General features: G+C 51.1%; 1 protein-coding gene across 1 annotated transcript in view; it reads left to right on the top strand.

Moving 5' to 3' along the window:
• Positions 1-20,076, top strand: part of APBA1 (amyloid beta precursor protein binding family A member 1) — a 248,607-nt gene extending 228,531 nt beyond the window's left edge. The window contains 3 exon segments of the mRNA XM_006152467.2: positions 11,454-11,573; positions 14,927-15,067; positions 16,230-20,076. Of these exon segments, the coding sequence (XP_006152529.1) occupies positions 11,454-11,573; positions 14,927-15,067; positions 16,230-16,301 (333 nt within the window). The 3' untranslated portion in view covers positions 16,302-20,076.
• Positions 20,077-24,628: the final 4,552 nt, after the last annotated feature.

Raw genomic sequence — 24,628 nt, 5'->3', positions numbered from 1 at the left:
CCTGTTGAAAAATCACAGAAATGCTTCAAGAGAATACTGAGAGTCCTTTCTCTTTACTTGCTTTAAATTCTTTTATTTCATTTTATTTATTTATATATTTTAATTTGACCAGAGAGGGATAGAGTGAGAGAAGGAGACAAATAGTGAGAAAGCAAGCTACGTCCGGGGCTTGAACTTCAGTTGGCCATGTGGGAATCCAGCACCCTTAACCACCATGCCATCTGCTGGCCCCAAGAGGCCTTTTTCACTTACAGCACCCTCAGTTATGACGTGGATGAGTCTGGTTACTTCCAGAGCCCGCACAATGCTGTCCACGTGTGCTGGTTGCCATAAGAAAAAAGTAGCTGTTCTGTGGTCCCAGAAGCAGAGCCTGAGACAGGCATTCTTGTCTAAGGTTTCTTGGAAGTGAGCATGCACTCAGAGCAAAGGGGGTGTGGAAAGCAGGTGATAGGGTGCTGCAGAAGAGTGACCTGCCTGGGTGTGAGCTTTGTTCTGCCCCAAAGGGAAGTTCCAGGCCACACATTGCAGACTTGTCCCACCTTGAGGCGAGGGAGCTGGCAGGCTTCGCGCCCACGCCGATCATTGCCAAGGTTGGGCAGGGGTGTGTTACTTTGCTGGGGCAGTAACAAAGGGCCACAGACCGGGCAACTTAAACAACAGAAACAATTGTCTCGCCATTCTGGAGGCCAAGGCCTTAGCACAATGGGCTGCTTCTGAGGGCTGCGAGGGAACGACCTGCTCCAGGCTTCTCTCCTTGGCCTATAGACAGCCGCCTTCTCCCTGTGTCGTCACATCATCTTCCCTCTGTGTGTCTCTGTTCCCGGTTTCCTCTATGAGAATAACAGTTTTCCTGGCTTCAGGGCCCACCCTAATGACGTCATTTTAACCTGACTACCTCTGCGAAGACCCCATCTTCAATAGCCATCACAGTCTGAGGTACTGGAGTTAGGACTTCAAATATACAAATTCTAGGGGAGACTCAATTCCACCCCTAAAAGGGAATGTGTCCCATTTGACTAAGGACAGTTCTTCAGGGAAGGGGGCGACTCTGAACCTCAGCTGCTGGGCGAAGGGGACACCAGGCCGTGAAGGGGCTTTGTCAGTCCCCAGTAAACACACACACATTCTTCGTAGATGCTTCCAGGAAGCATCTTATCCATTATGGCACCTTCGCAGGCCTCCCCAGACTGCAGGTATCCAACGCTAACGCCGTCCCCTCTGCCCAGCCACTGAGGCCAGGACGAATACCTGTATCTCTAGGATGCAGCCTACCTGTGGGCACTCGCAGCCTTTCAATTGTGATAACTTTTTTCAGCATCACTTTTTTCTTTCTTTCCCACCTCTCCCCTTGCAGAGAAATGTCTTTATATTTTCTTCTTTTGAACTCAGGAATCCTCAGTTTTGGAGAGGATTTGTGAAGCAGTATGGGAGAGAGGAAGCTATATGTAAAATTCAAGAGTCACTTCAGAAATCATAAAATGCCACCAAAGCGCCCTCTGACACCAGCACTTGTCCCCTCCCACTGGGGACTACAAAAGTGGGGAAAACAAACAAGCAAGCAAGCAAAAAACGTATGCTTCCCTGGTTGCGTTGTTAAGGCAGGATTGCTTTGTGAAACAAGGGTGAATTACCCAAAATGATACGGCCAAGTGTGAAATGGTTTCTTGCAAACCCCAAATGCCATGGAATGCAGAGAAGGCAGAGACTTATCTGGGTTGGAGCCACAAGGGAAGTGCCTTCGTAAGACAAGACAGGGAGAAAATACTTTGATCTTTACAGCTACCCCAGATGGTTTCCCAGTTCAGGCTTTCTAAGTATGTTTCTCCTTTCAGGTTTTCATAGAGAAGCAGAAAGGAGAAATCCTAGGTGTGGTGATTGTGGAGTCTGGCTGGGGATCCATCCTGCCAACTGTGATCATAGCCAACATGATGCACGGAGGCCCAGCCGAGAAATCGGGGAAGCTGAATATCGGGGACCAGATTATGTCTATTAATGGCACCAGCCTGGTGGGCCTGCCTCTCTCCACCTGCCAGAGCATTATTAAGGTACTTGGAAAGGGACAAACCAGCTTCCACCGTAGCCCTGAAATGTGATGTGTGACTGCCATCTGATCGTTAGTATTTACACGCATATTCTAAGTGCCAGGTACTGAGGAGGACGCAAATACAGAAGGCCTGAACTTGCAAGCAGGCAGCTTACCATCCATGACTGTTTACAAATTCCTCCCTGAAATCTTTTTTTAGATAAGGATAGTGTGTTGGACTTCCATACCACCCTGTCATACTATGCCCATCACAGGCATTGCCAATCAACCACAGCACTCTCCCCCTAAACCCAGAGTCAGCCTCAGCAGTTTTCTTCAGTTTAGAGATCCAGACAGTCACTTACCAGCCAGATCCACTTGAGATGGTTGGCCATCCCTGTTGAAAAATCACAGAAATGCTTCAAGAGAATACTGAGAGTCCTTTCTCTTTACTTGCTTTAAATTCTTTTATTTCATTTTATTTATTTATATATTTTAATTTGACCAGAGAGGGATAGAGTGAGAGAAGGAGACAAATAGTGAGAAAGCAAGCTACGTCCGGGGCTTGAACTTCAGTTGGCCATGTGGGAATCCAGCACCCTTAACCACCATGCCATCTGCTGGCCCCAAGAGGCCTTTTTCACTTACAGCACCCTCAGTTATGACGTGGATGAGTCTGGTTACTTCCAGAGCCCGCACAATGCTGTCCACGTGTGCTGGTTGCCATAAGAAAAAAGTAGCTGTTCTGTGGTCCCTGTACTCCCTTTCACACTGGTCGTAATTACTTATTCAGCCTGAACTGATGTAGTCGCATAGACTAAGAAGAGCCACTTAAAGGAAAATTAAATGTGAACATAGGAGAAGAAATCAGAATTTCTTCTTAAAAGTGTGGCTTGCCTGTGTAGTCCTTGGAGCACACAGTCCTGGCAGATTGTGACCAGGAATGTTCCTCCTGCGTGACAACATCTATAGACCAGTAGCTCTGGACCAACACTCTGGGCTAGGGTGCCACAGCTTGGCCCCTTTTTCCTTCGGGATTTTTCTGAAAGACTGCTAGCTAGAAAATAGCCATGTGTGAGGGAGAGGAAGAAGGGAGAAGACGCATTTATACAGAAGTCATTACGAGCAGAAGAAAATCACAAAAGCTGCCATCTCTGGCTGAGTTCTGGGGGAGGGAGGTGAAGGTTAGTGTGTAGGATGCAGGACGGTTTCTCATTGTTTCTAATGAACTGAATTGAGTCTAATTCCATGTAAGATAATCACACCTGGAACGATACAGTCCTCTTTGGCCTCCTTTAGATTCTTTTGTTATGTCTTATACTTAAATTGTATCTCACACTTTTGTTATAACTTAAATTAAGCAATTACCTTTGCTTCATATACATTAAAGATAAAATTAGAGAATCTACTTTGAACATGCATAATTACTCAGACACGTCTAACTGGGCCTCTGCCAGGCATGGAGCTGAACTGCGGGCACGCTGGAAAGGCGGATGTGTTGGAGAATTGTCACTGAAGGGGTTTAGCGGGCCCTGATGGCAACATCGTGGGAAAGGCCTCAGGCATTCAGAGGAGGGGAGATTCATGATGCTGTTTAGGCTGACCTTGAAGGTATAAGGCCGAGGACAGTGGCAGAAAGGAAGTGGCCTCTGGAAGTCTCTGCTTGAAGTGACAGCAGACTGGCATTGAGTAGAGGAGGGACAGGGACTGAGCCTGGGCTGGGCCAGCTGAGCCCGTGTTGCTGTGATGACATGGAGGTGAGCTATGGCAGCTTAGGGAGGCAGGTCCAGCCCATGTCGGCTGTCTCTCACACTAGAGAGCACGTTACTTATTAAACACCTCGTGTGTGTACACGCAATCTGCCGAGGGGCTCTCGACCAGGCGGTGCATTAGGTGTAGTCCTCACCCCACAGGGCCTGGTGGCTGGGGAGATGTGGAAACACTGGTGGCCAAAGATCGGGTGGTGTGCGCATTATGGGGACACGCATGGATCAACTCACCAGACTTTCGCAGCAGCCTTGGGGAGAGGTCTTATTGTCACACCCCTTGCATGAGTTAGGAAACGAAGGCACAGAGAGACGATGCAGTCATCCAGGATCACACAGCCGTCCTGGTCCCTGCCTCCCGAGTTGTCCTGGGGAGGATTTCTGCTCCCATGGTAGATTCGAGGCCAGCCCTGGGGAGTTCTCACAGGGCTGATATCATGTGCCGCAGGATGTCAGGAGGCTGCTTTAGTTGTCACCGCTGAGAAGAGAGGGTGCTACTGGTACCCAGTGGGCAGAGGGCAGTGATCCTGTAGACATCCTGCTGGGCACAGAGCACCCCCACACACACCCTGAGCAGAGGATCGTCCATTCCTGCATGTCTGCCAAGGGTCACAAGCCCTGTGGGAAAGGGTGGGGCTGAGGCCTAGTCAGGGACTTCCGGACCTCCTGAGGACTGGCCAGGCTCCACGTCAGTGCTGGCCCTTTTTACCAGACACCCCTCTCCTCAGGACAGCCAGGAGGGGGACTGCAGATACCTGGTCCACAGGTGAGTTGCTGAGACCCCCACAAGCCACAGTTAGTTGCTCTGAACCCCCCCCCCCCCCACACACACACACAAGCAAGTGCATCCCTGGTCTACTTTTCCTGCAGTCCACAGATAAGGTGAGGGAGACGGCAAGGCCCATGTGGTCGCCTGACTTCCCTTGCTGTCCCAAGGGAGTCATCTCTGTCCGACGGATCAGAGCATCAAGGTGGAGGCAAAGATTACCCAGGGTGCAGACGGAGCCCCGTCTGTGTGGTTTCCTAAGGGGAAAAGGCTTGTTTGAGTAGCTGAACTTTGATGTCTATAAATGGAGTCTCTGTGGAATCAGACAATTAAATGGCCATGTGGTGATCAAAGCGATGAAACTGCAGAAGATGGGGAGCAGGAGAAGCGGGGCCTTCCTGGCTGCCCTCAGCAAAGCAGTACTTCACGGCTGGCCCCAATTAGAGTCGGCTGAACTGCCTCAGTGCCGTGGGGCACGCAGCTCTGCAGGGTGAGAGGAGGTGAGTGGCCTGCATGTCCACCCTCGCACAGGGGGAGTGTTACCACCAACACAGCTAGATCAGTTACAAACGCACACTTCCAGTGGGTTCTCTTACTGGTTTTAAATTCTCGAGACAATAATTGATTTCCGTGCACAGCTGGGCAGATGCTTCCACTACTCCACCCTGCCAGCAGTGGGAACAACTGCAGGGGAATGTTCTGGGCTTCTTCAGGGCTGCAGGTGCTCTTGGCCCTCACCTTTGCAAACAGCTCTCATCCGGATAAGTCCATGCTCTTCAGGATGATTTGCACCACCCAGAGATCTTGTTAAAATGCAGGTTCTTATTCATCCGCGCTGGGTGGGGTTCTGCATTTTTTGGAAGCTCCAAGGCGAGGTGGCATGGTTTGTCAGCAGGCCAAGCTTTGAGAAACCGGTCCGAAGTGGTGTATTCTGCATCTTGCCACTCGAACGCATGTTGACCCCATCCCCAGGCCACAGGAAACGTATTTCTAGAGTAGAGTTATAGGTATTGAATTAACTTAATTACGTTTTTCCTAGCTCTCATTTTTTCTGCCATAATTAATTCCCAAAGCATAATTATTGGTAGGTGAAGCATGTGAGCAGCCTGCCTCTTTTTATGCCATTGCCTTTACAGCCCTGCCCTCTGGATTTTTGTTCTTTTTTTAAACTAGAGCACAGCTTCCCTCCCTTGCCCAGGATCATCGCGGGTCTGCTCCCTGGTTGCTATAGAGATGGTTCTGGCTTCTCTCCTGCCCCCTCCCCACTTCCCTGCCCTTCCCCTCCTACCATGTTTCTTAATTCGCTGCACCATTCCACTGTTGTCATGGGGACGAAATGACCGTTTATTTAATTGGCACCTCCAATAAAATGGCAGCTCAGAAATCCAAGTTAATGGGACCCAACTTGAAACATTGATTAGGAACGGCAGAGCACATGTATGGTCTGCTTATTTCAAATTGCCATTTCTCTAAGCCTCATCTTGCAGCCCGTTTTCTCTAATGTAGAAATTCTTTCACTAGGGGACAGCTCAGACATCTTAAATCAATTCACACAGAAGGAAAGAACCCACAGACCAGTGTGAATTTGGAGGGGTAACTTGGAACAAATAGTCATTCTCTTGCTTTTCAGTATGTTCTGGGAGGTTTTTGTTAATTTTTTTAAGGATTAATTATTTAATTTTATTTACTATTATGCTTCTTCAATTTGATCAGAGAAAGAAAGCAAGCCACCAAATGACCGTTTATTTAATTGGCACCTCCAATAAAATGGCAGCTCAGAAATCCAAGTTAATGGGACCCAACTTGAAACATTGATTAGGAACGGCAGAGCACATGTATGGTCTGCTTATTTCAAATTGCCATTTCTCTAAGCCTCATCTTGCAGCCCGTTTTCTCTAATGTAGAAATTCTTTCACTAGGGGACAGCTCAGACATCTTAAATCAATTCACACAGAAGGAAAGAACCCACAGACCAGTGTGAATTTGGAGGGGTAACTTGGAACAAATAGTCATTCTCTTGCTTTTCAGTATGTTCTGGGAGGTTTTTGTTAATTTTTTTAAGGATTAATTATTTAATTTTATTTACTATTATGCTTCTTCAATTTGATCAGAGAAAGAAAGCAAGCCACCAGGTCTGGGACTCAAACCCCAGTCGGCCATGTAGAAATACAGTGCCTTTATTACCACACCACCTGCTGGTCTCCGTTCTGGAAGGTTTTCTGCATCACTCAAGCATATCCAAATAATCTCAGTGACTAATGGGTGTAAATACATCAGCAGATGGCTTTGTCTTAAGGTTCATGAAAACATGCACCTGTCTTCAGAAATCTTAGCTCTGTGTCCCATGAATCCCTGGTCTCAGAGTATGATGTAGATGAGAGAGGAGAAGGGACTCTTGCACACTCTGCTGCCATGTGAGTGCCTGCAGCCCCTTCTCCCTTGTCCAGCCCTCCCCTAAAGCTATGGCAGGTCCCAAAAAGGCTTGCCTTCCTGAAGCCACAGTGCCTACCACATTGCTTAGCCCATAGTACATGAGCAACTAATATTTATCCATAAGTGAATGAGAAAGAGGAAGCCCTCAAAGAAGAGAAAAATGTGAAGGGTCTTCAAAACATTCATACAAAAATGGAATTAAAATATGAGTTTCTTTGGGTATGAAAAATTGTGAAACCCGTGCATTATTTGTTCATACTAGGCATTTCCATGAACTTCCTGAAGACCTCACATATATGCAGGAAGATGTCCAACCCCTCCACCATACCATCCCTCAGTCCCTACAAAGGAAGTCTATTTTTAATTGTAGGAATAAGTGTTGTTAAGAGTCATGGTTAAGATTTGGTGTTACTGGGAACCAGCAGTTAGCGTAATGGCTATGTCGCTGGACTCCCACATAGTCGACCGCGGTTCGCGTCCCAGACCCGGTGGCTTAAAACTCATGCCGGGCGAGTGTGCGTGTGTGTCTAAGATCCCGAGAGGAGAATGGAGGAGAAGGGATTGCGGCGTGGCCATCCCCCCTGCGGGGTGATTTCTCGCTTTCTGTCTCTATGTCTCTCTCTGTCTGTCTGGCGAGCGCACGTGCCCTATAGCGAAAACCTCTCCAAAAAAGAAAAAAAAAGATTTGGTGTTACGGTCAAAGACATTTGGGGGAAAAAATGAAAAGGGGAGAAGAATCTTAGAAATTGGCACCAGGAGAGAGATTAGTGACTTTCACCGTTTGTTGTGAAGATGAGGAACTTGATCCTGCTGTGTGTGGTGGCAGAGACAACATATGAGTCCAGGGTCCTGGCTGCCAGGCCATGATGGCCCCACTGGTGGGAGAAAAGACCCGAAGCCTCTCCCCTTGTCCCATAAGTGAGGGTGCCCGCTGTTGTACAGAAGGCCTGGATTCTTTGCAGACCTAAGTCTGCCCAGAGGGAATTGCATTCAGCCTGTTGCATTGCTCTGCTTTGGAACCATCTTTTCTTTAACCAGAGGTTTCCCAGAGATGGTCCAGAACATCTGGAGTGGGGAGACACTCATGAGTGTGAGCCCCATGGTCTCCCTCACATGGTGCAATGAGACCATAAGCTAAAGGACAGCCACTGGGAGGCTCAAGTTCCCAGAAAATAGAGCAATGAAACAGACAAGGGATGCTGACGGCAGGACATCACATGGAGTCCCATCAGAATTTACACATTGAGAAGACAAAATGGATCAATCCAAATGCAGTGGAAGGGCTGACCTGTAGCCTAGTGGTTATGGCAGCTGGATCCCATATGGCCGACCCCAGCTGAGTCCCAATCCTAGGCAGCCTGGGTGCACGTGCATGCACGCTCAAAATCCCAACAGGATGGAAAAATGGGAGAAGGGATTGTGGCAGGACCATGCCTCCCTGGTGAGGTGCTCTCTCCCTCTCTGTCTCTGGTGAGCACATGCACCCTCTGGCAATGAAAAAGAAGAACAAGGGCAGTGAGGAAGTTGGGAGAAAATACAAAGACCAGGAGCCCTGAAAAACTCCTGCTATGCAGGAAAAAAGTGTGTGTGCATGTGTGCGTGTATGTGTGTGTGTGTGTATTCATTCCAATTCAAGGTTCGAGCCACAGGCTTATTCTTCAGCGGCTGTCCCTGGCTGCTTTGCTGGGCCAGCCTTGCTCATGAAAGACACACGCTATCCTCTGTTTATGTAGGGACTGTGGCGTAGGAGAAAATACTGTGGTTTCAAATGCAAACAGATCAGATCGAATCTTGCTGTGTGTGAATGGGAGTGAGTCACTTCATCTCTCCAAGCCTCAGTTTCATCTTCCATAAATGGAGTCATTATGGCTTCTGGGTTGTCAGAGATATTAAATGGGCTGGCTCCTGTGGATCCCCAGGTCGGTGTCAGGCAAGGGTCAATGCTCAATGACAGGTCCAAGTGATATTGTGTGGTCCATCTAGCTGGTCTCATCATCACGTTGAATTTGGTGCCACAGTGACCTTAGGGGTGCCACCCATGCTACAGACAGGGAGATGGTACCAGAGGCCAGGCCGTGTGGGGACTGGGCCAGCCAGCGCTCCCATAGCCGTCACCTTCTCCCCAACCTTGCTAGCACCTGCCGTCACTGAGCACACTGGCTGCAGGTGGGACTATCACATTGACCTCTTCAGGTCTAATCATCCTTCAGAGACATTACGTTGCCCGGGTGTGGATAAGCCCACTGTTCTGCAGAGGTGGTCCACACCAGGTCTCAAAGCTGGGAATGCCTCAGCATTGCCGGAGGACTCATTCATGCACAGATTGTTAGGTCACACCTCCAGGCTTTCTGAAGGAGGAGGCCTGGAATGGAGCCCAGAATTGCATCCCTAACCAGTGCCGTGGGGCTCTGGTGCTGTTGGCGTGGGGGCGGAGAACCACTGGGACGTACCCGTTGGCCAAGTGTGGCAAAGCTAGATAACCAGAGGCAAATAGCCCCACCTGTCCCTCACTCTGAAGCCTGTCATCATAACTTCAGAAACAAAGGCGTGTGGGTCACTTCTGCCACGCAAGGATTCTGTCGGTGCCGAAGATCTCCAACATGGTTCACCTCTGCTCAGCAAGGTGCTTCTGAGGGGGATGGAGGCCTGAGCTGGGGATCCGTGGCCCTTTTTTTTTTTAATTTTTTTATTTTTATTTATTTATTTTTTTTACTGTAAAGTGTGTGCACTTGCCAGAGAGAGAGAGAAAGTGAGAAGCTACCTCCCAGAGGGATGGCCACACCACAATTCCTTCTCCTCCATTCTCTTCTTGGGACTTCGGGCACACATGCACATGGACCCCCTGCATGTTTTTCAAGCCACTGGGTTCAGGACTTGAACTGTGCAGTTGGCCATAAGGGAACCACCACATCACTGGCCGGTTCAGTTCTGAACCCTTTGGATCCATTGGACAAGGCAAGTTCTGTGTCTTTACCTGTAAAATGTGCAGTACAAATCCTGACCTCCCACAGAAAAAGATTGCACAGACTGGGCAAGGAGCGACTGTCGGCCAGAGCAGGTGTGGGGTTTGCGAGCTTCTGTTTATAGAATGAGAGGCAACTCATCACCCTCCACCCATACCTTTCATGGTCCATCACCATCCCCACAGACCTCTTTTCCCACATAGCCTGTGAGGCACGACCTGGACCACTTGTAAACTGATGGGATGCTGTCTCTAGGGGAAGCGAGGACTTGGATAGAGCAGAGCCCACCTTTTCTCTGAAGCCCTGCCCGCCCACCCCACACTATCTTCCTTTAGGGACCGCGTCTCCCCTTCACTCTTGGCCCTTGGGCGGAGAGGCACTGTGTCTGGCTTGGACAGTTTCCCATCAGCTGGCCTTGCTAGACGACTGTCCGGTCAGGCAGGTGCCCCGATCTCCCCAACCTCGGCTCTTGAAACAGAGCTACGGGCAGCAGGATCTCCAGCCACAGACAGTGAGGTCCGTTTCCACAGGGTGCAAAAATGACCATTTTCTCATGCCATGAAGCAGAGTGGGAAGCACCTGCCATCGGCCCTTCCTTCAGCAGCATCAGCACACAGGCGCTCGATGACTCAGGGCAGGCAGCCGGGGAGACCTGGAGCATGGGCGTCTGTTCCGGGGTGGAGTTCCTTTTGCCGTCCCGGCTTGTGGGAGCAATCCTTCCCACCACCACCTCCCGGCCCCCAGGGAGAGCAAGTGTGGCTTGATGACGGCGGTCGAAGAGATGCTGCTGAGCAGACCAGGGTGGTCCCTGTTGTGAGTGTGACCAGAGGGCAAGAGCACGCTTTGCCAACGCTCTGAAACTGCCCCTCTCCAGTCCGGTCTGATGTAGAGGAGTGGCTGTTATCAAGGTTCATTAATGCAGCCTCGGAGTTACTGCTGCAGCTCCCACCCCACACCCCCTGCCCAGGAAGCGCACACTGGCTGGAGCGGCTGTAGGGGTGTGGATATGTCGTGGACTCTCCAGCTGGCAGAGCAGGGAGGAGGGCATCTGCAGCCAGACAGCAGGCACTGGGAAACCGCCCTTTGCTGGGAGTCAGATGTCCTTCATTAGAAGAGTTGTGGCAGGACTTGCCTTTTGGAGGAGTCCATTTCCCACTGTCTCTCCTGACGAGTGCACATCCTGCATCCCTCACACCAGAAAGCACACGTGGCTCTTCCTTATAGCTGCATGAGGACCGTGTTCTTCAAGTCCCTCCAACATGGCCCATTTCCCACAGGGAAGGTGTTGCTCTTCGGACACCAGCCAGTGCGTGTGTTCAAGGGGCTCCACCGAGACCCTGGGAAAGCCTAGCCGTGCATCGTGCCGGTGCAGCACTGGCAGCCTGTGGGCAGGGGGTGCTTGGGCAGACTCTCGGTGCTCCCCTGGCCCTTGGTGCTGTCTGCTTTTCCGTACGTGGTCTGCTGAGGCTCACCATACCCACTGTCCTCTATTCACGTTCAAGGGCTTGAAGAATCAGTCTCGAGTGAAGCTGAACATCGTGAGGTGTCCTCCAGTAACCACCGTGTTAATCAGAAGGCCAGACCTTCGCTACCAGTTGGGGTTCAGCGTCCAGAATGGGATTGTAAGTACAATGTACCACCCCCCTTTCCAAAATGTTAATAAATAAAAATGTAGTGGGGTTTGGGGGTTTTGTTTTTTAAGTTTTTACTATAGGGTGCATGCTTTTGCCAGAGGAAGAGACAGAGTGGGGAGAATGAGAAATCACCCCTCAAGGGGGATGGCCACCCCACAGTCCCTTCTCCTCCGTTCTCCTCTTAGGACTTTGAGCATGCACACACACACACACACACACACACACCCCAGGAGCGATCTTCAAACCGCTGAATTCGGGACTTGAATGGCATAGCCACCATGTGGGAGTCCAGAACTTTAAACTCTCTGCCACCTGCTGGCCTGGACTTTTTTGCTTTTTAAGCCAGTCCTTTCCATCAAGAAATCCATCAAGAAAGGGACTGAGTGGATAAAGGCGACTCACCTCCCCCACCAATTGCACAGACTGGCCATTCACCATCACTGCACACTCCCCAGCAGAGAACTCTGTGCCCTTCCACGTGAAGGAGACGGGTTCTGCCCAGCGCCGTGGCCCTGCAGCCCAGCGTGTGTGACAGTACAGGGTTACCCTCCCTGCTGCTGACTTCACAGTTTGGGACATACCCAGGAAGGGCACTTCCCTCTGGGGGCCGCGATTCTCCTCTGACTCCCATACCAGGGTGAGGAGCAGTGGGGGCCAGGCCCAGCGTCTTCCAAGCTCCCCTGGGCCCCCGTGTGCAGCCCCACTGAGCACATTGTCCTGCGCTGTTCTGCATGAATTATCTGTGCATAGCTGCTCTGCTTTTTTACCTAAATTAGCACTCTGGGACTAAGGATATTTTTACCACTTGGCTGTGTGCCTTAAAATAACACTGGGTTGTTGGAAAAGTCATGACATATTTTTCTATGTTTGTCTATGCAAAAATGATCATGACTTTTCTGATGAGCCAATACTTCCACTGTTTTGTATTTTTTTTTTTTTTTTATCATAGGACACGTGTGCTTGCCAGAGAGAGACAGAGACAGGGAAAGGGAGAACACCCCCTGGGGAGATGGCCACACCACAATCCCTTCTCTTCCATTTTCCTCTCGGAATTTTGGGCGGGCATGTACATGCACCCAGTGTGATTTTCAAGCCACCACGGTCAGCGCTGTGGGAGTCCAGCGCCTTAACCACCCCAGTACTTCCATTGTTTTGCTTCAGTTGTGTGAAACTGAAGTCCCTTCTCCAGTCTCCTCTTGGGACTTTGGGCGTGCACACACACATACACACCCAGAGTGATCTTCAAGCTGCTGGGCTTGGGACTTGAACCACATAGCCCCCATGTGGGGGTCCAGCACCTTAACCTCTATGCTACCTGCTGGCCCAGACTTTTTGCTTCTTAAACATCCTTTCCCTGAAGAAATCCATCAAGGAAGGGACTGAGTGGATAAAGGCGGCTCAGCTTCCCCGGTGGTGGCAGGTGTGCAGTTCGGTGGCATCGTGTGTGTTTGCTGGGTCGCCAGACTCTGTCCTCGTCCTTGTCCTAAGCAGACTCTCCGTGCTTCATCCTACTCCCTTTGTGTCCCTCGTTCTGCACTCGGTAATCCTGGACTTCGGTGGCGGGTCTCCTCTTTCTGTGCCTTTCCCAGTTTCACACGATATGGATGTACGCTCCCTCTTTGCATTCTTCCCTCCAGACAGAACAACCTATTCCTTTTGCCTCAACTTTCAATTAGGAGTCCTAGAGAGAAAAAAAAAAATCTTATTCCAAGTGTTTTTTTGTTGTTTGTTTTCATGGTTTCTGCCATGGGGCTTGTGCACTCACTGGAGAGAGACAACTACAGAGAGAAAATGAGAAGTCACCCCGTAGGAGTGACGGCTATGCGACAGTCCCTTCTCCACCATTCTCCTGGGGTTTGGGGCACACACGCACACATTCCCAATGTGATTTTCAAGCTGCCACATCTGGGACTCAAACTGCGGTCAGCCATGTGGGAGTCCAGTGCCTTAACCACCGCATCACCTGCTGGCCCCATGTTTTAAGGTCTAGAAATACCTTTGAAATTCCCAGAGCTGAGTTGTCGAGCCCCACTGTGCGTGCTCTTTGTGCCCGGGTAGCCTTGTTGGCTGTTAGGAGAGGAGGTGGGCTCACAGCTTGGTGTTTGGGTCTGACGTCGCCATTTTATCTGTTTATACTCATTGGCTTTGTTCACATTTAAATGATGTTAAAAGTTGTTTTGATATTAACAAAGAGTTGTTACATGACTTGTGTGAGTCCATCTGGACCCTCAGTTTTATCGAAAGTATGGAAAGCACCCAAGGAATGTGTGACCCCAGAGTAGCTGGGACGCTGAAGGGCCCCCACAGTCACGCAGACACGGGGCATGTTTTGCAAAATGCTGGGAACAGCAGTTGGCATAGTGGCTATGTTGTTGGACTCCCACGTAGTTGACCGCGGTTCACATCCCGGACCTGGTGGCTTAAAACTCACGCCATGCATGTGCGTGCGTGGCCAAGATCCCAAGAGGAGAATGGAGGAGAAGGGATTGTGGCGTGACCATCCCCCCTGGGAGGTGATTTCTCGCTTTCTGTCTCTATGTCTCTGTCTGTCTGGCGAGCGCACGCGCCCTAAAGCAAAAAAAAAAACAAACCTCTCTCTAAAAAAAAAAAATGCTGCTTGCAGTCCTCCGCATCGGGCTTAAAATAAAGATGAGTAGTCTGAAATGAAGAGTCAGCTTAGTAAATTCTTCTGGGAATCGCAGGTGGCTTTGTGTATGAGGTGGGGGTGGCTACACCCTGCAGCCTGGAGGGCTCGTTTGCTACTAGCCGGCAGCCCCTGCCCACTGCAGAGCCCATTCGCCCATCACAAAACCAGCCTCGTTGTTTCCACATGCAATGAGTTTGAAGGAGGTCTGTCGAGTTCGAAAGGTCTAAGCAGCAATTCCCCACCGGTTACCCATACTTTGAAACACAAAGTGGGGTTCCAGTTCCACTTCAGCTCTTATCACTGTGACCCTAACAGGCTGCTGGCTTTAAACAGTTGAGTGTTCGAATCCCAGTTGTGACAGTGGACAGTCATGCTAACCTGTGCCACACACTGGCCGTTGGGAAACATCAGCATCTCCGTGATGGGCCCAAACAGACCCAGCAGAGATGATCAGCAGTCGGGCTCCAACGTGCCTGGAGGCCTGGTGATGTGCTGCATTCTCTGTGCGAACCGCGGGACCGATTTCTCATGAAGAGAAACTAAGATGAAAATGCCCCAAACCTCACCGTGGCAGCTTCCCAGTGACGAGAGTGCTGGGGGTGAGGGCGTCCCAGGAAGGACAGTCTTCCATCCCCACCCAGATCTGACACGTGGCGTTGCCTGTGAGGTGTAACTTGACCTTTGACTCTCCTAGATCTGCAGCCTCATGCGAGGGGGCATAGCCGAGAGAGGAGGTGTCCGCGTCGGACATCGGATCATTGAAATCAACGGGCAGAGCGTGGTGGCCACCCCCCACGAGAAGATCGTGCACATTCTCTCCAATGCTGTCGGGGAGGTAGGCGTGAGGCCCGGGGTTGCTAGGGGCTGGGGGTATCATTCAGTGCTCTTTGGCTCATGCTTGCCGTGGCCCCAGCAAGGAAGCCACCCTGAGTGCCCTTTCCTAGACACTGCCTGGTTCCAGAACGGTTGGCCCTGACCAGATGTCGACCCCACTGACAGGCAGTTGTCTGCAAGCTCTCCCGTGAAATGAAAGCAGGTGACCTCTAGCCTCCTCTTCCAGTACTGCTTGCTCGGCTTCTCTCCACCCCCAGCTGCGTGTTGCATTGCTCTGCAGCTGCCCACGTTTTCTCCATTCTTCCCCACAGTGCATTCCACCGAGTGTGTCTAAGATTCAGTGCTGATTGCAGAAAAGCGGCCCTCCCGAGTCTCCCAGGCACAAGCCCACCTTGAGTCAGAACAGCGTTTCGGGGCCTGATTTGCATCCTGACCTGATCTGCCAAGAGAGGTCCAGGAGGCAAGAGCAGTTAGAAGCTCAGATCCGTATCTTCCCATTGCAGGGGTCTCCGCTTTTTTCTTTTTAATTTCTACTGTGGGGCACGTGTACTTGTCAAGGAGACACACATAGAGGCAGAGAGAGGAGGAAAGTGAAAAATCACCCCCAGAGGGGGTGGCCACACCACAGTCCCTTCTCCTCCACTCTCCTCTTGGGATTTTGGGCACGCATGCACGTGAGCCCGGCATGTTTTTCAAGCCGGGACTTTTAAGGTTTGGGACTCAAACCACAGAGTTGGCCATGTGGGACCCAGCACCCTAACCATCACACCACTGCTGGCCCAGGGTTCTCTCCTTGCCCCCCCGCCCCCACCATCTCACACACACACACACACACACACACACATGGCATCTAGAAGGTTGGACTGTTCCGATCCAGTGCAGTGGTGTCGTGTTTCCTGGCCACGGTGAGAACCTTGTCTGGGTAAGAACAAGAACATTGACCTGGGAAAATAAGCCTGACCTTGGTTGCCTGGGGCAGTCCCTGAAGTTTTTTAAAAGCCTGAGGAGTCCATTCTCCCTGAAGGCTACCCTGGGTCAGGACCCTAGTTGGGGGCTGGGAGGCAGGAGACCTTCAAAGCCCCCAAGGAGAAGAGGCAGCGCCCAGCACAGGGCCCACACAGCACCCGGCCTCGACCCCTACTGAAGTGAGTCTCTGCCCTCAGATCCACATGAAGACGATGCCAGCCGCCATGTACCGCCTGCTGACGGCGCAGGAGCAGCCCGTTTACATCTGAGCCCGCGGCCTCGCCCGTCCGTGGGGCGGCGGCGTGCATGGAGGACTCTCCTCATCGTGGTTGTGTTTCTCGTATGCATCCGTGTGTCCACTGAGACATTTCCCTCTCGCACCCGGCTTCGGTTTTACACAGGAAGAGAAGGATCTGCAGGGACCTCTGTGCTCTCCGTCTCTCTCCAGTTTGCATTTTTGTTTTAATACCAGGGAAATTTCCTATGTGCTCCCTTGAGGATGGAGAGCAGCCAGTGTCCACCCAGGTCCATCGGGGGGGGGAGGGGCTCCCGGGGTCATGATGTGGTCTCCCACTGACTGGGGAGAATTGTCCCTTCCCGAGGGGCGGCAATGGAGCCAACTCAGCAGTGCCTCAGCATCCACGCGGGATCTCTGCTCTCCACGTCAGTGTGTGGGAATGGGGGAGTGGCGGGGGCCACGGCGTTAGGATATGCACTGCCGCCGAGTGGTCGGGGGCCACACTTTATTTCCGCCCAGAATTTCTGAGCCAACCTTACACCTCTTCCGTAGCTTGTTTTCGTTTCAATGTCCTCGTGTTTTCTAATATGAGCTTTCTTACCCCAGGATACACAGAAAGTCATGGCCTCAGGTAAGGCCGCCAGAGAGCTTCGCCAAGGTCGTCCTGAGGGTCCCAACCATTGAGTGAACACAGGCAGGACACCTGCCTCTCTATATATGCGTCTCTCTCTGTGTCTCTCTCTCACACACGCACGCACGCACGCACGCACAGTCTCATGTGCATATCATCCTTCCCCCCACCCACCACCAGTAAGGCAAGCTGAAGATCAGGTGTGCCGAGCACCAGGAAAGCCCACAGCACCTCTCTGGCACCTCTTCCCCTGCAGGTGCTTGGGCATGCAGAGCCAGCCAGCCTCGTCCTGAGAGAGAGGTCCCTGTGGGGCTGAGGTCTGACCTACGTCGGCTCCAAGTTGGCTCTTACTGGACTCTCCTTGCCCCCCCACCAAACACACACACTGGGAGTCTAGGAAGGTGGGACTGTTCAGATCCAGGTGCAATCGTGTCACGTCTGCAGGCCAAGGCGAGACCAGCTTGCTTCTCTGCTCAGGGCCACTTGGCAGGATGTGATCTCTGAAAGGCCAGGACAGCACCTAAGCCACAAAATGAAGGGGAAACGATGACCTCAGGTTATGCCTAAGAATCCCCAAATGTGTTCCAGAAATGGTATCTTGCGGCCTCATGGGTGTGAGCGTCTCCAACGGGTATGGAATGTTCTGTTTCCATCAGGTGCCTCATTTACGGATTCCGTCTCGGGTCTGTGCACGTGTTAGTGATATTCTTCTTCTGAGCCAATTTTCACTTATTCTTGGTCCAAAGAGCATTTTGTTTTCATGTGGGGTGTGGTTTGTTTTTGTTTTTGTTTTGTTTCATTCATGACCTCAGTAGAGACAGGGAAGAGAAGCTAATATATTTTGTAATGTTAATAGAGCCCCTGTTCTCTGCACTTGCGATATTTATATTGTGTCTGTGGAAATAGGAATTCAGCGAGTGAAATGGCGGGTCGGATGTGTTTGTATAGAGAATGTAGGGGTTTCAGGGAGGGACTGCAAAAGTGGCTATCACAAGATTAGAAACCAGAGATTCCACCAGCGAGAACACGGCCAGTTCCTCGGGACCCCCGCACCGTCTGAGTTTTCTGCTCAGGGTCGGGAAGGGACATGTTTCCGAGGAATCAGAGCTGAGCACTCAGTTTCACTATTAAGAAAAACTCTGATGACGCGTGGCTGCCACTGCCCCCGGCTCCTGTCTAGACAGGAACGCCCCCGGCTCCTCCAGTGAACGCTGCCTGGTGGGGCCCGGGAGCCAGCAAAGGCCATCCAGGGCCTCTGGATGCCTAAGAGGATGCTGCAGGGATCCCCAAAGGCGACTCCTCCCTAGTGCGAGGACCAGGGACCACGGCCCAGACGGGCAGCGTGCCTCTCCTGAAATACCCAAATGTCGTGTCTGGAATCGCATTCAGTACTAGAGAGTTTCCGGTTCTTACTTCTTCTGTCGAAAAGAGACCGTGGCTAGAAAAGGAATTAAGGTATGGGTGGTCTTTCAGGCATCAGGAAGGTCAGTGGGAAATCATTGGACGGGCTCACACCTGTCTGCTCCCAGGGTGTCACTCAGGCCACCTGTCTGAGCACCCACATGGTACTGCAGAGACCTGCCTTCAATTGGCCAGGGGATGGGACCTCCACTACACACCCTTCACCACCCTCAAATAATTAAGTTACTTCACCCCCAGGAGAGAGGAGCGAGAGCAGACTTGGCATTCCTTTTTCACAGATATATTAGAGATGTTGAGAGGTGGTGTAAAGGCCCACTTTACAAGCTCTCCTACAGGACCAACACATTTTAGCATAGCGTAAGAATATTTAGCCACCACATTCCTTTATGTTAATAAAAATGTCTCCTATACCCAGAGAGTGGGAGTTGCCAGAGCTCGGTACAGGTGCGCCCCACCAAAGTGTATTTTCTCTGCTACGGTTGGTGGAGGGAGTTAGCCCACATGCGTGCAGGTAGCCCAGGAGTTTGTCTTCAACATCCCTCAGCTTGCGTGGGTCCCCAGAGGAGCGGTGGTCCTCATCCATTCTGACACCCCAGTATATGTAGTTATATATGTAAATACCTAAATGCCCCATAGGATGGGGCTGCCTGTACAGAGCCGCCTTCCCAAACATGGCCAGGCCACAGAGCCATGCCGGCTGCTTGGCTGGGATGTGCTGTTGGCTCAGCTTTGGGGACAGACTCCCAGATTTATCCCCCCCCCCCACTTTCCTGGTCTGGCCAGGATGTACCAGAATCCGCCCTGCCTCTGCCTTCTCCAGTGCAAGCCTTTCAGGGAGCCACCGTCAGCCTTGGGTTCACAAGAGGAAGAAACCCCCAAAGACCAATGCCTGGAGCCCGCTTCTCAAGTAACACCTTCCTCCCTCACCAGAGAGGCTCCTCGGGGGAGGAGCGCACCCCACGGGGCACTGCATCCCTGCAGACGGGCCTGCTGTCTGAGCATCGCCCAGCAACACCGCCTTCAGGGAACCCAGAGTAACCTACTACCTCCCCATCGCTCCTGCCCCCACGGCCCCGTTCACACCTGGCACTCCCTGTCACACACTGATAGCAACCATCCACACAGCCCTGCGTGGTCTCCCGAGCCGATGGTGTAGCCGTTACCAATGTTTACAACCAGGGGCCGCCTCTTCTGAGATGTGTGTACCCCACGTTCACAAGGCCACTTTTTGGTTTGAGTTCCATGTCTGTCTGCTCCTGCCCGGCTTTGGCTCACGTGAGCACGTGACTCGGACTTCATTTCCACCCCTCCCCATCAAGGCAGTGTGAGGACCGTGTTGGAATGACCTTGCGTGTACATATTAGCACCGCGCCTAGAGTATTGTACTATTGTTCTGTAAAGAGGGTGAGATAGAGCTTATTGTAAAGCGTCGGGAGAAGTATAGTATTGTATTTGTAACAATATCGTTCTTTGTATACACAGAACTCAAAGATCTCTATATATAAATATAAATAAATATATAAATAAACTATATCTACACGTGAGCCTGGAATGTTGACACCGCACACCCACTGAATGTATTTCCTCTGACAGTCTGGTCGCCGGCCCGGCTCACCCCCATTCTCCGTGCCGTGGCCACAGTCGTCTGGTTTGGGGTCGTGATGTATTTAATGTGCTATCTTCCTTATTTAACGGAACGCTAATGTCTGTATAAGAGTTGCTGCAACAATAAACAAGACCTTTCCCTCTTGGCCAGGCTGGGTGTCTTATTGCGCAGGGGAGGACTTTAGCTCCTGCCACCCTCGAGGGGCCTGCTGCCCAAGGCCCTGGTGTTTTCCAGATGGGCTTTGCTTCTGTGAAATCAGGTTCGTTTTAAACATGGAAGGCCAGCTGTGGAGGCCAGCAGGTGCCATAGTGGTTAAGGTACTGGACTCCAACATGGCTGACTGTGGTTCAAGTTCCGGACCCTGCAGCTTGAAACTCACACTGGTGAGTGTGCACGTGTGCCCAAAAACCTGAAAGGAGAATGGAGGAGGAGCACACCGAGAGGAACCTTCTGGATTTCAGACTCAAGGAAACAGGAATGAATCCCTCCTACCTCCATAAGAAATCTCTGAGGAGGGGCTGGTAGTTGTCATGGTGGTTGAGGAGCTAGAGTCCCACATGGGAGTCTACAGTGCGAGTCTTTGACCCAGTAGCTTAAAAACCACACTGGGCACGTGTATATGCGTGCCCAAGATCCCAGGAGGAGAATGGGAGAAGGGATTGTGGTAAGGTCATCCCCTGGGGGCTGATTTCTCGCTTTCTCTCTGTCCGTGTCTATTTCTCTTCCGCAAGCATGTGTACCTGAAAAAAAATAAAGAAAGAAAAAGACAGAAAGAGAAAGAAATCTCCAGACAGGGGAGGTGGCCTTTGTTAAGGAACTGAGGCCCAAGTGAATAGTACAAAGCTAAACTCTGGGAAACCCAGGAGCAGTTTCCTTGAGAAGGTTCTGGAAGGTTTTCTTCTAATGTTCTTCTCAGATCTACTTTTGCTGGCACGATCTTCTGCTGCCAGGAGCATGCCAGGGACACTGGGCTCCTGGCATATCCAACTCTGTTTCTAAAGCAAAATGGTTTTTCCCTGTGGACACCACGGCCCCTGTCTTCCCTGCAAAGCCTGTCACCGCACCCTGGGGCTCCATGAGCTGGGACTGAGACTGAGTCTTTATAAAGAAATAGAGGTTTATTGACTCACTTCTTCCAGCTGAGAAACCCAAGGGATCACAAAATGGCAGAAGGCAGAACCTTGCACAGAGCAGAGTGTGGTCTGCATCCTTGTGGGCTCTGCCTGTCTCGTTTCTTCTCCTTAGGCAAGCACCAGAACTCGGGGAGGAGTGGGACAGGGGGAGGTGGGTGCGCATCCTAATGACTGCTCAAAGCCCTCAGAGGTAGAGGCTGGGCCTTGTACCAGGGCCCCTGAGGCAGCCTCTTGTTGCTTGGCCCCAGGGGACCTCTTTGTCCCCTTCCCCCCCTCCCAGTGAAAGCTGAGTGTCTACCACAGAGGTCCCTGCTGGTGAGTCAGGTGGGAGGAAAACAGTCCCAACTTGGAAAATATCTAACAACTAGGTTTGTTTCTGGTTTTGGTTTTTGTTTTTTTTTGTTTGTGTTTGTGTGTGTGTGTGTTGTTGTTTGCCATAGGACAAGTGCACTTAGAGGAGAGAGAAAGAGAGAGGGAAAGTGAGAAATCATCCCTAAGGGGAATGGCCACCCCATGATCACATCTCCATTCTCCTCTCAGGATTTTGGGCACACACGCACTCAGGCCTGGTGTAATTTTCAAGTCACTGGGTCCAGGACTTGAACCCCTTTTGGGATCCAGCCACCAAGCCACCTGCTTGCCCCAACTAGCAGCTAGTCTTTCTAGCACCATCACATAAATTAACTCAGCTAATCCCCACAACATTCTGTTGCAGTTCAGATAATGGTTTGTCCCCCAAAGGTTCATGCTTTTTACTTTGGTCTTTGTGGACATGATTGAATGTCCCCCAAAGCTCACGCTGGGACTTGGTTGTATTGTATAGGGGTTAAGGGAAAACTTGTGGTGCTTACAGGAAATGCAAAAATGGTTTTTCCCTGTGGACACCACGGCCCCTGTCTTCCCTGCAAAGCCTGTCACCGCACCCTGGGGCTCCATGAGTTGGGACTGAGACTGAGTCTTTATAAATAGAGGTTTATTGACTCACTTCTTCCAGCTGAGAAACCCAAGGGATCACAAAATGGCAGAAGGCAGAACCTTGCACAGAGCAGAGTGTGGTCTGCATCCTTGTGGGCTCTGCCTGTCTCGTTTCTTCTCCTTAGGCAAGCACCAGAACTCGGGGAGGAGTGGGACAGGGCGAGGTGGGTGCGCATCCTAATGACTGCTCAAAGCCCTCAGAGGTAGAGGCTGGGCCTTGTACCAGGGCCCCTGAGGCAGCCTCTTGTTGCTTGGCCCCAGGGGACCTCTTTGTCCCCTTCCCCCCCTCCCAGTGAAAGCTGAGTGTCTACCACAGAGGTCCCTGCTGGTGAGTCAGGTGGGAGGAAAACAGTCCCAACTTGGAAAATATCTAACAACTAGGTTTGTTTCTGGTTTTGGTTTTTGTTTTTTTTTGTTTGTGTTTGTGTGTGTGTGTTGTTGTTGTTTGCCATAGGACAAGTGCACTTAGAGGAGAGAGAAAGAGAGAGGGAAAGTGAGAAATCATCCCTAAGGGGAATGGCCACCCCATGATCACATCTCCATTCTCCTCTCAGGATTTTGGGCACACACGCACTCAGGCCTGGTGTAATTTTCAAGTCACTGGGTCCAGGACTTGAACCCCTTTTGGGATCCAGCCACCAAGCCACCTGCTTGCCCCAACTAGCAGCTAGTCTTTCTAGCACCATCACATAAATTAACTCAGCTAATCCCCACAACATTCTGTTGCAGTTCAGATAATGGTTTGTCCCCCAAAGGTTCATGCTTTTTACTTTGGTCTTTGTGGACATGATTGAATGTCCCCCAAAGCTCACGCTGGGACTTGGTTGTATTGTAAAGGGGTTAAGGGAAAACTTGTGCTTATAGGAAATGCATAGGCAGAGCCTCCAGAGCCCTCTTGAATGCTCCGTTCTGCATAAGGTTCTGCCTCTGCCATTCCGTGATGCCTATGGACTTGCCAGCCATCAGAATTGTGAGTCAATAAACCTCTATTTCTTTAGAAATCACCGAGTCTCAAGTATTTCTGTTACCAATGCAGTAACAGACTAAGCCTCTGAGAGGCAAATGCTCTTATCATCCCCATTATGGAGGGGGAAACAGAGGCATGGACAGTTAAGGGCTGGTTTTTCTAACAACGCCCGTCTATGGTAGAGCTCCTTGTTCCGTCACATGGTGATGAACTCGGCATTGCATCCTTTGGTCGGTTTTATTTCTGGGATTTTTTTTGTTGTTGTTGTTGTTGTTGGCTATAGCACACATGTGCTCACCAGAGACAGTGGCAGGTGGCCACACCACACTCTCTTCTCCATTCTTAAGATTTTGGGTTTCCATGCAAACATGCTCAAAGTGTTTGTTTTACCAAACGACCAGTCCTGGGGCCCAAACTGCACAGTCAGCCATGTGGGATCACAGCCACCTTAACCACCATACCACCTACCACCTTTGGTCTTTTTTGGTTCTTATAGAGCTTTCTATTCCAGGTTTTAATTCACTTGCAAACCTCAAAGTTCAACCAAAGCTCCGCCCGCTCCCCACCCCAAGCTAGGCATTGGTGCTGGGTACTGGGGAGGGGCTTTGCTTCCAGCTCCCTCCAACCATCTCCCCTCATCTGCACCTTTTCAAGGGAAGGGGCACCCTTGGGAAGGTCAAGGCTTCTAGACCATGTAGACTCCTTGTAGAGTAACCGTGGGCAGCCCCCCAGGCACTGGGAGTCCCTCAGCCCAGACCTTAGGTTCCAACTGTCTCCAAAGTAGACACCTCTTCAACCTTTGCTGTGTCCCCAGCAGTCTGCAGTCCATGGCGTCATCAGTCAGTGAGCTCACCTGGCATCCCCCTTCCTCAGCCCTCTGCAGGTGAGGAGGCAGCCTTGGCTTCTCACCTGGCCAACCCACGGCCACATTCACACTAGAGGCTCGCCTGTGCCCCCCGAGGACAGGGAGCCAGGTGGACGGCATGACAGCTGACCCTCACAGCTGATTCTCTTGGGATTCTTCTCCCTGGACTTTGGCTAAAGGATATGTTTCTCTTTGCTCACCCCACAAGGAAGAGGGGGTAAATAACTCCCTTCCTGAGTTCTGCACTCCCCCGAATAGCCTCACTCCTCAACCCCCGCTCTTTGATCGCCAGGACAAGGGTGGAAGAGACAGCTGGTAGGAGAGCCTATCTCAGCCATCATGGGGGATGTGTCTGACCCCTATGGGTGGTGTCCATCCCATCTGTGTGGCCACCTCTGCCATGGGCAGTGCCTCGTGCTTTCCCCTCCCAGCTCTGACATTAGAAATTGCGGAACTAGGAGGACCAGCAGTTGGCATGATGGCTATGTCGCTGGACTCCCAGGTAGTCAACCGTGGTTTGAGTCCCGGACCCAAAGGCTTAAACTCAGCCAGGTGTGTGTGCATGTGTGCCCAAGTTCCTGAGAGGAGAATGGAAGAGAAGGGATTGTGGCATAGCCATCCCCCCTGGGCAGTGATTTTTCACTTTCTGTCTCTCTCTGTCTTTCAGGCAAGCACACATACCCTATAGCAAAAACCTCTCCAAAGAAAAAAAATAAAAATGCATAAAAAGAAAAGAAAAATAAAAGAAATTGCAAAACT

Source organism: Tupaia chinensis, unplaced genomic scaffold (genome assembly GCF_000334495.1).
Source record: "Tupaia chinensis unplaced genomic scaffold, TupChi_1.0 Scaffold000354_1, whole genome shotgun sequence".
Taxonomy (NCBI): Eukaryota; Metazoa; Chordata; class Mammalia; order Scandentia; family Tupaiidae; genus Tupaia; species Tupaia belangeri.
Note: the sequence above shows the minus strand (reverse complement) of the source record. Positions and strands in the feature narration are given on the sequence as shown.